The 16,238-nt window shown below is 56.4% G+C and overlaps 1 protein-coding gene across 1 annotated transcript; it reads right to left on the bottom strand.

Moving 5' to 3' along the window:
- Positions 1 to 1,652: 1,652 nt before the first annotated feature.
- Positions 1,653 to 12,707, bottom strand: LOC139359541 (TBC1 domain family member 3B-like). The gene is made up of 16 exons (XM_071082660.1): positions 12,610 to 12,707; positions 11,497 to 11,650; positions 11,147 to 11,219; positions 10,902 to 10,984; positions 9,572 to 9,611; positions 9,003 to 9,083; positions 8,445 to 8,552; positions 8,006 to 8,115; positions 6,709 to 6,757; positions 6,063 to 6,183; positions 5,291 to 5,385; positions 4,829 to 4,894; positions 4,259 to 4,358; positions 3,748 to 3,900; positions 2,406 to 2,768; positions 1,653 to 2,219 (listed from the first exon to the last, which is right to left on the bottom strand). The coding sequence occupies exons 2-16, from the start codon at positions 11,544 to 11,546 to the stop codon at positions 2,083 to 2,085; spliced, it is 1,629 nt and encodes a 542-aa protein (XP_070938761.1). The 5' UTR covers positions 11,547 to 11,650; positions 12,610 to 12,707; the 3' UTR covers positions 1,653 to 2,082.
- Between the last annotated feature and the right edge of the window lie 3,531 nt (positions 12,708 to 16,238).

Genomic DNA, 16,238 nt, shown 5'->3' with positions numbered 1-16,238 from the left:
GCTCATCTGTCTCTCCCAGTGCCCAGCACAGGCGTGGCACAGAGGAAGTGAATGGACTGATTTGAACACATCATCCTCGATTCTCCTTCCCCGCTCAAGCCCTGCAGCTAACCCATCGGCGAGTCCTGGAGGCTCTGCCTCCAAAATACTGCCTATCCCATGTCCAAATGCCTCTCACCACATCCACTGCTACTTGCAATTCTGTGTGTGTGGAAACATTTCCACAAAATTGGAATGAGCAGGTCACAGCGGCGCCTGGAGGGAATGGCTGGGGAAATGTGCCCTCGCCTTGTTATTCTATCCGGGCCCACCCAGCTGAGGATGGGGGACCTGCCACCACCCTCCTGGCAGTTCCAGACTCCTGGGAGCCAGCAGGTGAGGACCCAAGAGTGTTTTCAGCCACCTGGCTGACCTGGTCATCAGTCACTCCCACCTTGGCCTAGGCCTCTACATGGTACAGATCACAGCTCATTCCAACCTGGCATTACACTGGCCTGTGCCCTGTCCTCAGGGTCACACCTGTCTCCCAGAAGCCGTGCAACCCTGGAAAACCCAGGAACCTGTCTAACAGTCAGGTTCCTCCTCTGTGCATTAACAATGACATTGACGCCTGCTTTGCAGGGCGCTGGGAGGGTAGAGGGAGGTGTACGCTGGAGAGTTCCCCGAGGGCAAGGCCTGGCTCTGCATCACTCACTCTCAGATCCTCAGAGCCTGGAGCTGGCCCAGCATGTGGCCACCATTCCCTAAGAGTTGGATTTGATCCGTGAGTGCTGAAGGCAGGGGATAGAGCTTCGACAGACCCCCTGTGTCCTGTCTTCTTTATCTGCAGCTTACTCATCCTCTCCCCTTTCACATGCACCCTGCAGAGCAGGTGTTCACTGAGCTTCCACAAAATTCACTACATCAGCTGATGGATACTGGGGCCTGGATTCACTGTCAAAGTGTTTCTCAAAGGGTGCTCTCCAGAACACCATGGAAAACTCATTTGCTGTATAAGTTTGAAAACCCCTGCCCACAGGTCTCCCCTTGTGTACGAGCAATCAGCTCTACCATTCAGCCCAGGTGTGTGTTTGCTGAACCATCTGGAGGAAGCTGAGGTGACATGAGCTGAAGGCAGAGGGCGAGTCCGAAGTGGGATCTAGGGACAGGTACGAGAAGTTAGGCAAAAATAGGATAATTCCAGCCTTAATAACCTTAGATAATAGTTCACATTATTATTTAGTTAATAGGATTGTACCCACGTTAAATTGCTAATTTTTTTAAGAGGGGAAGTCTGACTCGGTCACCCAGGCTGGAGTGCAGTGGTGCAGTCATGGCTCACTGCTTTCTGGAACTCATGGGCTCCAGCAATCCTGCCTCAGCCTCCTAAGTGGGACCATAGGCACCCGCCACCATGCCAGGCTAATTTCTTTGTCTTTTCTCTAGAGACAGGGTCCACCTGTGTTTCCCAGGCTGGTCCCAGACTTCTAGACTCAAGTGAACCTGAACGTCCTGCCTCGACCTCTCAAATTGCTGGGATTACAGGTGTGAGCCACCACACCCAGTCTAAATTTGTTATGTGCCATGGAACTGCAAAACGTCATTATTAGGGGCAGTTGGATGGAAGGTGTAGGAGGCCACTGTAGTGCCTTTTCAATCTTTTATATCTAAACTAATTTCAACAGAAAACATTTATTTTAAAACATGAAGGGGGTTAATCATCTATGAGTTGAAAACACAAAGGCAGGCACACGGTGTTGTGGGAATTCAGAAAGCTGGTCACACGGCTGGGGGTGCTGGGAGGGGCTGGGCATGGTTGGCTTTGTGATCTGGGGGCTGGTGTGTTCCATCTGTGAAGGTCTTTCGAGCTGCACACTTTCTTAATCAATTTTCATAAGTTTAACAAAAAATAAAACGAGGACGTGAAGTTTGCTTGGGTTGTTAAGTCTTGGGAAGTTATCCAGCCATGAGCCCTGCCCCAGATGCTTCTAGAACCCTGGAGGGAAATGAGAATTTTCCAAGTAGAGGTGACAGAGGCAAGGCCCTGAGGTGGGAGCGCGCTGCTGCTCGTCCCTAGCTGTAAAGGAGCCGTCCTGGTTGGAATCAGTGCTGGGTGCAGTGCAGGGCTGGCTGGAAGTCCATGTCCACATTGTGGCTCAGTGCGGTGAAAGCCAATCTCACCCCCTCCGCAGGGTGTTCCGCCTGCCAGCAGGTGGCCAGCTGGTCTTCCTGGGATACGGTGCCATTGTAGAAATTGGGTGCAAGTCTCTTGTCCGTAGACGGGGTGCCCTGTTGTAGTGGGATATCTCCTGGCCTCCCTCAGTCCTGATGGGCCTGGGCAGGGCCTGGTGTCAGGGTCCCCGCGGGCTTCTCGAGCTGGCCCTGTCCCACAGTCCCGGGGCTGTCCAGGACACATTCAGAAGGGACACGGACCCAGCAGCTCTGTTCGAAATCATAATGGGGGAACCAAGGGCCCCCTACATCCAGGTCCGTCGGGAGCCGGGGCATCGAGTTCCACTCCAGGAATCTCCAGGAACCCTGAGGTCTTCCCTGAGCCGGGACCGGGCTGGGCACATCCTGAGTGCCCACAGGGTAGGTGTCTTCCCGGACAGCCACACCAGGACAAGATGTGGAAGAACGAGGTGCCCATGGTGGGGAAACTAACCAAATGGGCCGCTGGAACCGGGCTGGTGGGCCTGGAGGGGTCTGCCTGTCCCCCTTGCAGAGGGTCATTCTGCCACTTGAAGTCAGCACAGGCCTCGGTGCCGAGGACCCTTGCTCGGGTTTGGCTGAAAGAAAAACAGACGTGGTCAGCGTCTCCACTGAGCCCATGTAGGCCTTTCCCGGCCAGGCCCCACCTGCCTGGGTCTCTGGAGTCCTCAGGATCTCTGTGTGGCCCCGGGGTCTGACACTCAGGACATGCCTGTAGTCTGCTGATCCCAGAGGGAGGGGTGTGTGCTGCCTGGCATGGGGAAGCTATCAGGGCATGACAGGTAGCTCCTAGGACTGCCCCCAGGGTTCGGACTGGCTGGGGGATTCCTACCACACACCCTCGTCCCAGGGCTGTTGGGCCAGGGATACAGCCCCCAGTGAGAACTCAGGTGGGAGGGGACTTGGATGTCACCCAGCCCCTTGTCACCTCACATGGGGACCCATCTCCACAGTGGGTGATTGGACCTGGATGTGGGTCACCCTCTGCCTTCCTGGGCTGCCCAGTCCATGCCAGGACTGACCGTTCCCACATCTGGCTGAATTCTTGGCTCTGGCTCTCGCCTGGGGTGCAGCCTGTGCCCTCTCCCTGAATGCTCTGGGGTCAGGGACACCCGATTCCCTTGTCTCCCTGGCTCAAGGCTTGTTGTCCTGGAAACCTTGGAGGAGCGTGCAGGAGTGAGGGGCCTCTGCTGCTCTCTGAGGTGGTGGGTGCTTGCAGGGAGGGGCAGGGTTTCCCACAAATGGGTCTGGCTTCTTTAGTGCCCTTGATGGCCTTGTGATGGGGAGACAGAGACACTGTGGAATGTGGGAGGCGGCTTGTTGGAAGGTCTTGCCCACATCGCCCTCCTGCGGGCACATCACATCCAGTACACACGCACTGAGCGCCTGCCGTGAGGACCGGTGGGCCTCCTGTACTTTCTTAGAGTCCAGGAGGAAGAGGAGGAAGAAAAGGTGAAGAGGAAGGCCCAGGTAGTAGGGTTGCGGGTCTCGGGCACTCCCCTATTATTGACTGCCCCAGAGGGTGACATGGGGGGGGGACATGGCACTGGAGCTCACCTGGGGGTGGCAGGTCCCCTTGCTTCCTTGTTAGTTTCTTCGTAGAGGCCCTAAGATGCTTGAGCACAGAGTCATCATCGAACTCCCAGGTATGGAAGAACAGGTTCCGAAACCGTGCCCACAGGCCAGACCTGGATGTCTTCATGAGGCGCTCTAGGGACAGGGTGGACATCAGGTCAGGAGAGTTCCCTGGGAGGGGGCACAGCTGATACCCCGTGGCCACTTCAGTCTCCCACTAGGCGATGCGGGAATCTTTTGTGGCCACCCCAGGGGTTTGGATGTGCACAGGAGACCGTGGCTGGGGGAATTGGGTAGGGAAGTGCTCACGACATTCATCTGGGTCATGTGGGGGACGGGCTCGGTGTCACTGTGCCTTGCCCAGCCCACCTGGCCAGACCTCCCTCTGGGCCAGAACAGAGGATCATGAGGACAGTGTGAGGAAGTTGCCCTCGGGTAAGTCAGCGTCTGACCCCAGGGCTCCCCAGGCCCAACTGGGCACATGTAGACTTACTCCTCTGAACTTTAAAGGCAATGCTTGTCATCGGCATCAACACCTGTTCTCCTTCCAGCAAATACACGTCCCACAGGCGCAGGGTGAGCCCAAGAGAGATCTGTGGGGATAGCAGGTGTGGGAGACTGTAGCCCTTCCAGGCTGGGGCTGGTGGCTCGAACTGAGCCCACTGGGGCTTCAGTCCCCAGAGTCAGTGACCTTCCCCATGAGGGTTTCCTGAGCCCTCCAGGGCGCTGGGTCAGACAAGGTCTTGCAGCTCCTCATGGGGGGCACTCATTGGACTGGGAGTGTGGCTCCTGGAGAGAGGGGCTTGCCCAGGGCTTGAGGCTTCCCTGATCCCTCCCAAGTCAGGTCTTGGCCCAGTCTGCCTATAAGGCTGGTCCTGAGCTCCAGTCATTGCCCTGGGATGACCCCTCTTGGGCAGAGGGTTTGGTTTGGGTGTCCTGTGAGGCCCCCCCTGTGGGCGGAGCCTCCTGTGGGCTGTGGCTGAGCCAGACCCCCAGGCTGGGGAAGCAGGGCACTGCAGGGCAAGGAGGGTCCCTGAGCCAGGGTCTCCCTGTGCCTTCTTACCCCGTCATTCAACGTCTGGAGAAGCCAGCCTAAGGAGGAATCCTGCACGCAAAGACCTTCCTTGTCCTGATGGGAGGAACAGAGGTGCTCAGGGCCCCCTGGGCTGCCCTAAAAACCTCCCTCTTCCAGGGCCTCTGAAGACCCTTCCCCTAGTGCAGAACACTGGGCGGTGTCCAGGGCTCCCCACAACACCGGCCCCTTCCCACACTCCCGGTGGACACACTGCCCTTTGCCCTGCTCTGCGGGAGCTGGGCCCCCATCCCTGTGCCTCTGTCTCCTCCAGGGCAGGAAAGGAATCCAACTCCCAGCCCATGGAGAACCCGACGTCCCAGGTCAGGCCCTGGCTGGACTCATCCAGTCACCAGCCCCACCAGGGGCTCCAGTCCCCGTTCCTCCAGCTCCACGGGAGGCAGAGTCTCTGGGGAAGAGCCCAAGCTTGCTCGCCAGACGCCATAAACTCACCAGATGCCACCTGGTCTTGTGTTGTGACGTGGGGACCACATGCTCCTGATGGTCTTGGAGGCCCTGGACTGTCCCGCCATTTGGGCTGTGGAATCCTGAGAAGCCCCCAGCCCATCAAGAAATCAGAGCCTTCCCCCAAGATGTGGAGCCATCAGCAGGAAGAGCTGGGCAGCTGGAGAGGCCCCCAAACCTCTAGGCCTTTCACCCTCCCATCTGGTGACCCACCATGCAGCCTTTGCTCTGGGGACGTGGGGCAGGAACATCCCCTGGAGCCTGGCTGGAGGTTCCCCTGGACGCCTCCTGGACCAGGGTGCAAAAAGGGCAAACATGACTTGAGGCCACCACACGGCAGCCAGAGCAGGGTGGGTGCTGGGCTCTTGGTCGTCTCCTGGAAGTGAGTTCAGGCCAGGGGACACGGGTTGGGGAGATGCTGCCACCTGGGATTGGTCGGCCCATTCATGGGCACCAAGGGCAGCAGGATTCTCAGGGATTGGAGAGTCAGCTACACAATCAGATCCAGAGGGCGTGGCAGCAGGACACAGAGGGTGGCCACGGGGAGGATGAGATGCCCTCCGCTGATGGGGATGAAAGGCGTCTGACTTGGGCTTTGGGGTCAGCCGCGGACCCCTGTGGGACCCTCAGCAGAGACATCCTAAAGACTCCCAAGGAGCTGGCCAAGGAAGGTGCCTTGGCTGAAAGCTGAGATCATCTGGCCAGGGTGGCCATCCCTGGGTCTGACTGCATGAGGTCCCTTGGGCACCTGTTCACCTACCCTGCAGGGAGTGCCTCTCCCTGGCCAGCAGCTGCACCAGTGCCCAGAATGCATCCTCCTCAGGCAGATACAGGAGGAACAAGGCCGCGATGTGGCTCAGGTCCCTGCAGTAGCCCACCTCCTGCAAGAGCCAGAGTCACCGTGAAAGGATATCACCTGGGAGGACTAAGGTCACCTGGGAGGACTCATGTCATTGGAGAGGGCAGAGGTGACTGGGGAGGCTTCCTCTGATGAAGAGGCTTCCTCAGGATGCAAATTCATTTCATGACAAGAGCCAAGTCCATCAGGCACTTCAGCACCTTGTCCAAACTGTCTCCTGATGGCACCATCCCGCATGCGACCCTGCCAAGCTCCTGGGCTTTGGGGCAGCCCCAAGAGGAGGGCATCATTTCTTGTTCTGAGAAGTGGTGGTCAGACCCAGGTGACACCAGGAGTCCAGGCCCCGACTCCTTTGTGTCTCAGCTTGACCCCTTGAGACCACCCCCTTGCTTGGAGGTTTATGCCAGCAGTGAGCCGGAGTCCTACCTCCTATATCCTGGTGGCTCACAAATACTAATTTTAAAAGAAGCAGCGACACCCCCACCAGACACCCACTCCTGTGAACAGGGAAATACTGCCCGGGAACGTCACTGCCGGGAATACTCACCGGGTTATACTCCGAATATGCCAGGAGGATGTAGAATAGTTCCCGCTGCCTAGGAAACAGAGAAATGAGGCTTTTGTTTGTTTTGTGCAGATGCCGTAAGTTTCACTTTGTCTACAAAGCCTAACAACAAATCCCACTTTAGGTTCAGATGATTCACCAGATAAGCAGTGAGCTCTTCAGGGCCTTTGACTTTGAGGAAATGTTTCAGGAAAATCCACATCTGTGACATGCAGATAGCCCAGTTGTACAGTGACTTGCCTGATCCTTTTCACTCTGAATGATTTTCTTTATTTATTTTCAGTTTGCACACACGCCAGTTCAGCCTTTGGGTGTACAGTTCCTCCACGGTTGTAAACCAATGGGCAGAGTCTCCTGGCGACCGCTCCAGCCCCTCCTGAAGTGACTCCTTCATCTTCCAAGTCTCCAGGGTGGCCCCTATGCACCCAGCCTCTCCCTGATCCCTCAGCCTCCGGCCACCCAGACTGCTTCTCAATCCCTATGGTTTGGCCTTTTCCAGAATGGCCCAGGAATGGGAATCCTACGTGGTAGCTTATTGGGTCTGGCTTCTTTCCCTCAGCAAAATGCATCTAGGATCCACCCGCGTTCGTGCGGGCATCACTGGCTCATTCCCTTTTCTCACTGGGTCTTCCGTTTGAAGGGAGGACCAGCCTTGCTCTCCCCCTTCCCATGTTGAAGACTGTCCCCGAAGGCTCCTTGTGTGAGTGACGATGAATCAAGCAGCGGACGTGGCATGCAGGTTTCATGTGGACATCAGTTTTCAAATCAGTGGGTTCAATATTTGTGATACTTTGGGGACACGTGGTTCAAGTCCATTGAGCTTTGTGAGTCACTGCCAAACTGGCTGGCAAAGTGGCTGTGCCATGTCCTGTTCCCAGCAGACCAGGATGACAGTTTCCAGGACCCCTAATTGCCCCAGCATTTGGTGCTGTCAGTGTTGCCTGGAGAGGCTCATGGGCCCTCCATCCTGCCACCCTCCCGTGAGTCCTACCATGGGTCCCCGTGGGTCCGGGAGAGCACCTTTCACCATTGTGCATGATTTTGTTTGCTGCCTTTTGTCTCCTCAGGATCCTCCTGGGTTCTGGCCCCACATGTTCCAGTCTGGCCCAGGGCTTGGAACCAGGTGCTCAGTTCATGGTGCCGGCTGCTCCCTGGGTCAGGGGAGGTCTTGGCAGCTCTGTCATCCCTCCTGGGTGACCCTGGCCTCTTCTCCGGGGAAGCCCCCATCCCTTTCGTTCACTCCATCTCTGTTGAGACCCTGTGGCTCCCATAGGCTTACTTGGTTCCGTATCGATCCCTGAAGAAGATGTGAGTCCTTAATGTCCTGCTCATGTCCACATCGATCTGGTGGATGTGTTCAGATGACCTCTTGCCCTTCTCCTTCATGACCTGTAGGGCAGGGCCAAGAGGAGGAAGCAGCCTCAGAACGGATGGAAGACTCCCAACCCCAAATGGCAGTCAGCCCACAGTCAGCACTCCGGGAAGGAAGGAAAGCAGGAAGGTTTCCTTCTGCACAAAGCTGCTTTTTGGCTTGTTACTGAAGCCGGGGAGGGTCACCAGAGCCAAGTTTGTCTGTGGCGACTATGTCACCGTCCGTGCCCAGGATGTGCATCTGACCATCCTACCCACCCCCCAGCCTGGGCTTGATGCTCCCTCCAGCTGGAGACCTGAGCCCCTGACACGGCCTGTCCTGTTTGTCGTGCTCCGGCTGAGTGTACCTTGTATGTTCTGGGGTTTTTCGACTTGACTTCCTGTATGTTCAGCAGGACTGACCACACTTGGCCCCGGATGTTCATGGGAATGCCCTTATATACTCGATCTCTCAGCTGTGGGCAGAAAACAACCTGGTGTCACAGGCCACGGGGCGACCCCAGTGAGGACCAGAGCCCGAGGATTCTGGAAATGGTTGGTTTTGGCCCCATGATTCCTCGTTAGAGGTGACATTAAGCTGGGAGACAGTCTCCCTTCCCAGGACTGAAAGAGTGGATAGACACTCAGAGTTGGGACTCTGATCTGAACATTCTCCTTCCTTTGGGTCACCAGGGCATCCCTAGCCTTGAGCTCCGGGTGGTCCCAGCCCTAGATTCAGATTCCCTCCCGGCAAGGTGACGCTTGCACGAATAGGCAGGCAAATCACCGACCAGGCCTGCAGTCCTCTGGGTGAGGACAGTGTGCCACCCGCCCTCTGAGAGGCTGACGGTGCCAGGCCACAGCCATGGGTGCCCGTCCCCTGTCTCTGCAGAGTGGTTCCCGGGGCCTCTCCCTCCACACATTACCTTTTCACTGTTCTTATATGTCTCCCATTGTCCCAGCATTTCCATCCACTTGCTCTTTCGTGTTATCTCCCGCCGCATTTGCTGTCAAATGGGGAATGTTGGAGTTAGCGGAGCTGCCAGGCTTCCCAGAGCCGCCCGTGGATGCTGGATCTTGGGCTCTGGATCCCTGGTGGACCCAGCTGGAGAGAGCCAGGGAAGGGCAGACCCTAAGGGTTGAGAGCCTTTGAGCAAATGAGCGCCAGTGGGCTGGCTTTGGGACCCCGGGACGTGCCATCCTCAGGCCACAGACACACCAGTCTTAGGTCAGGTCCCAGCCTCTACGTGGGGTCCTGACACAGGCGGGCAGCCACCCCCAAGCCACAACTGTGGTTCTCACTTTGGAATCTTATCAAGCTGCCAAAGTTACAGCAACCTGGGGTCAGTTCCAGCAGGGAGTGCTGCCCCTCCCAGGGACATCGTGTTGCCCTCACCCGCCACTGCCCCGGCCAGCTGCCTCCTCTGCCTCACCGACCACCCGCCCAGTCCCCACATCCCTGGACCAGCCCCCTCCCCATGCATCAGGCTCTTACCTTCGCCTCCTGAGCAGTGGCAGGAGGCAGCTCTGTCTCACTGTAAGACAACCCAGGCAGAACTGAGGACCTGCACAGGGCCTGGAGCTCCCCGAGACTGGGACCCAACCCCCAGAAAGGACAGGCTCTGTCCCTATCCAGCTCAGCGCTCAGTCCAGGAAAAGACACAGGGAAGGGAGGACAAGGGCCTTCCTGTGGGGCTGACTCCCAGGAGGGGCAGGACCTGGGAGAAGAGGGAGTGCGGGGCCAGCCTGGCCGGGGTTACTGGGGCCCCTGGTGTGGGGGGTGGTCAGGCTGCACAATGGGGCTGCCCGTCCTGGACTGGAGGGGGTGCTTTCTGCTGGAGCTGAGAAAGGTCAGGCCTGAGGTGGGATGGGGGCTGCCCAGGGTGGGCGACTGGGCCCTGACAGGAGTCCCTCAGGGAGTGACCACATCACACCACCAGGGTCAAGGGAGCCTGCCCTGAGACCTTCCCGGTGTACTCCTGGTGTACCAGGGCCCCATCCCACTTAACAGCCCCAAGGCCCTTGCAGGTTCTGACTCCCAGTTTCCACCTGCCTCTCCCTGCACCTGACCCACACACCTTGCCTTTCAGAAGTGGCACGGCTCATCAGCTCCCTGCCACCCTACCTCCCCCGGGATCCTCTGTCCCTCCATCCTATGAACCCTAAGGGATGGACTCCTGGCTGGGCTCCTCTTACATGGCCCCAGGTCCTTTCCCAGCACCAGACCTAGGGTCTCTAGCCACAAGCCCTGCTGCCTCCCTGGCCTCACCATGAAATACCCAGAACGGGGCCCTGCCCATCTTCTCCCCCATTCTCCTAGGGCCACCGCTCCCATCGTTCCCATACCTTTCCCCCTTCCCCATGGGGACAGTGAGGGCTGTAGCTCTAGGGAAATGAGGGAGGACAGGGGCAGGTGGGCCCTCAGAGACCTGCTGGACAACAGCCCTGAGGCTGGGCCAGGCGTCCCCTCACCCTGTAGCCACAACCCTTGGATTTCACTGGCGTTGTTTCCAAGTAGACATGGCCAGACCCTCAGGCTACCCCGCTTCTCTTGTGCTAACTTGGGGACAGAACTGCTGAGAGTCCAGGGGCCTGACCTAGGCCAGTCTCCATTCCCACTCGCTCCCTAGATGGGCCCCGCCCCTCTGGCCTAACAGCAACCTCGGGCTGGACCTGCAGGGGAGTCAGGGAGGAGTTCTGACCCTGGAAAGGAGGTTGGCCTGACCCGGCGAGGCAGTCCTGCCTCAGAAAGGCCTTTCTGAAAGCAAACCCATCCCTGAGCTGAGAAAGGTGCTTCAGGGGTGAGGGGAGCACAGAGGACTCACTGCACAATCCCAAAGCGATCAATGTTGTTGTAGATTCCAACAGGCTCAGGCCCCATGTCCTCTGGCAGCCCGGCTCGGTGTCCCTGTAACCCAGAGGGAGGCTTGGTGAGGGGTCCAAGGCAAAGGGTGCAAGGGCCTGGGGGTAGTGGCCACCCGTGCCCACTCTGTGCTCCTAGGGAGCCCAGGACCCTTTGACCAGGGCGCACTGGAAGAGGCCTCCCTCCAAGGAGCAGACCGACCTGTACCTTCTCATAGTTCATGATGATATTCTCTCGCTCCTGTGCCCACAAACTATCTGCATCCTCTACGATTACCATCCTGTGAGACAAAATCATCTAAAAGTTACATTGTACTTGAGAACTTCGGAGAACACCTGAACCGTTCCCGCCAGGCTCCCAGATGCTGGTTGGCTGCGTAACCCCCATTCCACCACCGCCCCCAGGTAAAAAGGCGCCAGACCTAGTGTCCCACACATGCATGAGTCTCTGCAGTCTCCAGTCCCAAGCAGGGGTGGGCATCATCCCAAGGACTTGAGGACAGTGCGACCTCGACAGAGAGTCCCATCATCCCCAAATGCCATGAAATGGGGGCACACCTGCCCCAGCAGGTTGAATAGTGTCCACCTGCCAAGGGTGAAGGGCCCATGATGGGCTATTCCAGGGATATGGAGGGAGACTGGGGTCAGCGACCAGAGGTCTCTGTACAATCGGCCTCCTGGGATGCTCAGGACCACAGAGATGTCCAGTTTCCTACAGGGAACAAGATCTCTCCTGACTGCTCTGTTCTTCTCCACTCATCACTTTGGCTCCCGTGGCTGTTGAGTCTGAACAGTGAAGCCACTTTAGGAATAATGCCAGTTGAGCAGGAGGGTGTTCGGTTTGGGGGATGAAAATGATCTATTGTGCTAGTGGAAACCCTCACTCGGGGAGGGACTGGACTCCACCATTCTGAGCTGTCCCTACAGGAGGGGGCTTCATTTTCCCAGGTCGCTGAGGAAGGACAGTGGGTCCTTGGCCCCAGAGAACACCTGGATGGACCATCCCTCCTGGGAACACTTGGGGCAAAAGGAGGGCGAGGCCTCGAAAGGACCAGACAGAGCAAGAAATATGTGGAGAGAACCCCAGTGCCCGGACCCCTTTGAACAGAAGAGAAGATAGTCTCCCACAGCTACCCAAGGACAGAAGGCTCCCCAGGACAAGGGACCATGTGTGTTCAGTGAGGCCCACAGCCACCATCAGGACCCAGCTTAGGGCACAGAGGTGTTCTGAGGACCCTCCTATTCCCCCACCCACAGTGGATCTATCCCAGTGGCTCTGCCAGGGCCAGGCTCTGCCCCATCAGGATGGGAAACCTGGGAAGACTTGGGATCTAGGGCAGGGAGGTCACAGGGTTCAGGCCTGAATTCCAGCACAGCGTACGGCAGGGCTGAGAGCAAAACCCAGGGTCCTGTCTGGATTCCCAGGCCGGTAACCGCCTCCCTGACCCCAGACGTCTCACCTGTCGAATGGGTACACTAGGGAACAGCACTCACTCTATGAAGCCACCATGAGGACGAAAGAGCCAATCGTCTACACTGGCAGTGTAGAACGGGCGCCCGGTGAGTGCTCAGGGATGACCCTCCTCGGTAGCTGCCCAGAGGCCAACACCACCCACAGCATAGCCACTGTCCCCAAGTCAGCCTGGAGGGAAGAGAGCAGGTCGCACTCACCTGATTCCGATGAATCAGTTGGCCTGCGTTATGCCTCTCAGGTAGAAAACCTTTGAGTCCACAAAACTGGTCCCAGATACCACCGTGCGTGTGTAGCTGATACCACTGTGCGTGGGTAACTGCCGTAGAACACAGAGGCAGGCCGGAGAGCGGATTGGTGCTAAGCACCAGTGACATTCTGAGGTCATGGCACACATCACAGTGGGGCCTTGCCCGGGTCAGCAGGGCCCAGAGTCAGGGTCCTCCGCTGCCTGAGGCGGCCACATGCCTGCCTGCAATGTGTTTGTGTGCATGCGTGCACACCTGTACATGGGTAAACACATCTGTGCACGTGTGTGTGCCTTCTCTGGCCAGGCCTGGCTGCCCCATTCATGTGTGCACCCAGTTCCTCATCACTGTCACCCCCGAGGCCCAGGACCAGTATCAGAGCATCCACGGGTGTTCCCTCACCTCAGCCCTCCTCACCCAGGGTGGTGTGGGATACACATAAGGATGGAGGGAAGTGACCACTACTGTTGAATCTCAGAATACAAATGCTACTGCTATTACTTAATGGTATTTTCGTGTCTCTAATGGTATCTTTTTTTTAAAATTTCTGATATTTTAACTGAGTATTTCTCACCATGACCCTTGAATGTTCTAGCTAGAGGATCCTGTGGGGAAAGTGCCAGGCACACAGTAGGGCCTCACTCTATTCCAGACATGTTATCTAAAATCTGGTTCATCTGTCCTTCCTGCCAGGGCCTAGGGGATGCCAAATTCCAGGGTCCAGAAAGAGCTTGGGATAAAATGAAGCTTCAAGGGGTGAACTTTGACCTGGACTCAGTCTGCCTGTGCCACTCAAACGGAGTCTCAAGTCCCAAGATAGGGCGTCCAGATGCCTCAATGCAGGGACCTCTGATCGACAGCTGCTCCCCTGTACTCATTAGCAACCTCACCCACCCTACTCTCAAAGCACACTTGGCCCTCATATCCGGGAGCTCTGCATCTGTGGATTCAGCAACAGCAGATGGAAAATATTCAGAAAATAAATTGCATGGTTATGTCTCTACTGAACATGTGCAGACTTTGTTCTTGTCATCATTCCCTAAAGAATACAGTATCACAACCATTTAGGTAGCATCTGCATTGTATTACATATCATAAATGATCTAGTAATGGTCTAATGTCTACTGGAGGATGTGCATAGCTTTTATGTAAATACTAGGCCATGTTATATCAGGGACTTGAGCATCCATGGATTTTGGCATCCCCGGGACCCTAGAACTAATCCTCCATGGATACCAAGGGACAATTGTATAAACTCACTCAGGAAGGCTGCTCATTGGAGGAAGGGCCCAGTTCAGTTCAGACAGGGACATCATCCCTGGACTACTGTCCATCCATCCATCCATCCATTCATCCATTGGCACCACCCTCTAGTGCTGTCCCAGTGACAGCCCTAGCAAGTGGAGACATTTAAAAAGACCGGCTCACGTTGTCCAGCTTTGAGGTCTTGGAAGAAGTTGCACCAGTGTGAGAATGGGGGATCAGTTTCCTCCAGGATCCAAAGAGCGTATCAGGGCCCCTTGGGGTGAGGAAAGGAGCGTGGCCTCTCCAGCAGCCACACGGGCTGCAGTAGGATGGCTCTGGGGCTGGCCATGTGGATCACTTGGCCCTCATCAGGGGAACAGAAAGACCAGGGGGCAGAGGAGGAGCATGGGGCAGCTGGTTGCCTAAGCAGAAGGCACCTCAGGGAAGGGGTTTTAGTTTGTTTTCACACTGCTGTAAAGAAATACTTGAGGCCGGGCATGGTGGTTCACACCTGTAATCTCAGTACTTTGGGAGGCCGAGGCGGGTGGATCACCTGAGGTCAGGAGTTCAAGACCAGCCTGGCCAACATGGTGAAACCCTGTCTCAACTAAAAATACAAAAAAAGTTAGCTGGGCGTGGTGGCGGGCGCCTGTCATCCCACCTACTTCGGGAGGCTGAGGCAGGAGAATCCCTTGAACCTGGGAGGCAGAGGTTGCAGTGAGCCTAGATGGTGCCATTGCACTCTAGCCTCGGTGACAAGATTGAAACTCTGTTAAAAAAAAAAAAAAAAAAAGGAAATACTTGAGACTGAGTAGTTTATAAAGGAAAGAGGTTTAATTGACTCACAGTTCAGGGAACTTACAATTATGGCAGAAGGCGAAGGGGAAGCAGGCACCTTCTTCACAAGGCGGCAGGAGGGAGTGAGTGGAGAACGAGGAAGTGCCACACTTTGAAACCATCAGCTCTCCTGAGGACTCCCTCACTCTCAGGGGAGCAGCACGGGGGAAACTGCCTCCAGATCCAATCCCCTCACACCAGGTTCCTCCCTTGACACAGGAGGGATGAGTTTTGGGTGAGGACACAGATCCAAACCTATCAGGGTCTCAGCCTGTCTTGTAGCTCCCTGGGGCTGAGGCTGAGTACAGATCTGCTGGCCCTTCTCTACAGCACTGGGGGCTCTGCCTGTGCGTCCCCATCTGCTGCTTCCTGGGGTGGTGGCTGCTAGCTCAAGAGGAGGTTGGATCTGCTCTCCTACCTACCCGTCTCCAGAGCCTTGTGCTGCCCTGGCCACATCCTCCCAGGGAAAGGGCAGGAAACTGGGCTCCTTGCCCTTCTTGTTGCTTGGGTAACCATCCTGGGGTCATTCGTAGGCCCCATCACTGTTCCTCCTTCTAAATGGAGAGCATTTTGGCAAATATTCCTAGTAGAGGCCGGGGGCTCATCCCTGTTATCTGTTCTAGCTTGGTAAAGCCAGGTGAAGACATCTGGGCAAGCAGAAAGTAGAGTGGCCCCCAGGAAGGGTGGGTGGAGGGTACTAGCCTTTGGGCTTGCCTGGACCAGCGTGTGAGGGGCAAGATTATCAGCAAGTAGGGTTGTCAGGGCTAACATCAGGAGGCAGTAATAATGCTGGTGGGGGGACGGCGGTGTGGCTGGCTTGGTGTGGGGCATGAGAGCCAAGGTTTGTCAGCTCGCAGAAAGGCGCCTGACCCATGGACTAGCAGCTGTGGAACCCAGTGGTTGCCCTTAGTTCCTGGATCCTGGGAGATTTCTGGAACCTGGGCCTGGGGCAGCCTAGGGGTGGAGGTGGTGGGTGACAGGGGTAGGGGTCTCTGCTTCTCTCTTTCAGTAAGAGGGAGAACCAAGAAAGGCACTGAAGCATGGTCTGCAGAGAAGGCACTTGTGCAATCACCAGGAGAATGAGGGGCCTGAGTTGTCTTCATTTCTCCTAAAAACATGCATTCTCTCCCAGGACACCCTGGTGAGGGCATGAAGCACAGGGTATGTGTGTGCGTGTGTGTGCATGTGTGTGCGTGCGTGTGTGCATGTGTGTGTGTTGCAGGGCTTTACAGTGGACAGGATGTGGGAAGGCAGCTGCAGTTCCAAGCTACAAGTCTTTCTGATAGAATGGTTAAGATTCCCTGGACCACAGAAAGAGTGTTTTCATTTGCACCCATTGTTATTAGCATTTAAATCTGCATTATTTGTAGCAGGTAAACCTTATGTTGCTTAACTATTTTTAGAAACATTTACACCAGCGGTCCCCAAACTTTTTGGCACCAGAGACCAGGTTTCTTGAAGACAACTCTTCCATGGACCCGGGAGAAGGGGAAGGGATG

The sequence above is a fragment of the Macaca nemestrina genome, chromosome 17 (assembly GCF_043159975.1).
Source record: "Macaca nemestrina isolate mMacNem1 chromosome 17, mMacNem.hap1, whole genome shotgun sequence".
Classification (NCBI taxonomy): domain Eukaryota; kingdom Metazoa; phylum Chordata; class Mammalia; order Primates; family Cercopithecidae; genus Macaca; species Macaca nemestrina.
This window is presented reverse-complemented; position numbering and strand designations above follow the sequence as displayed.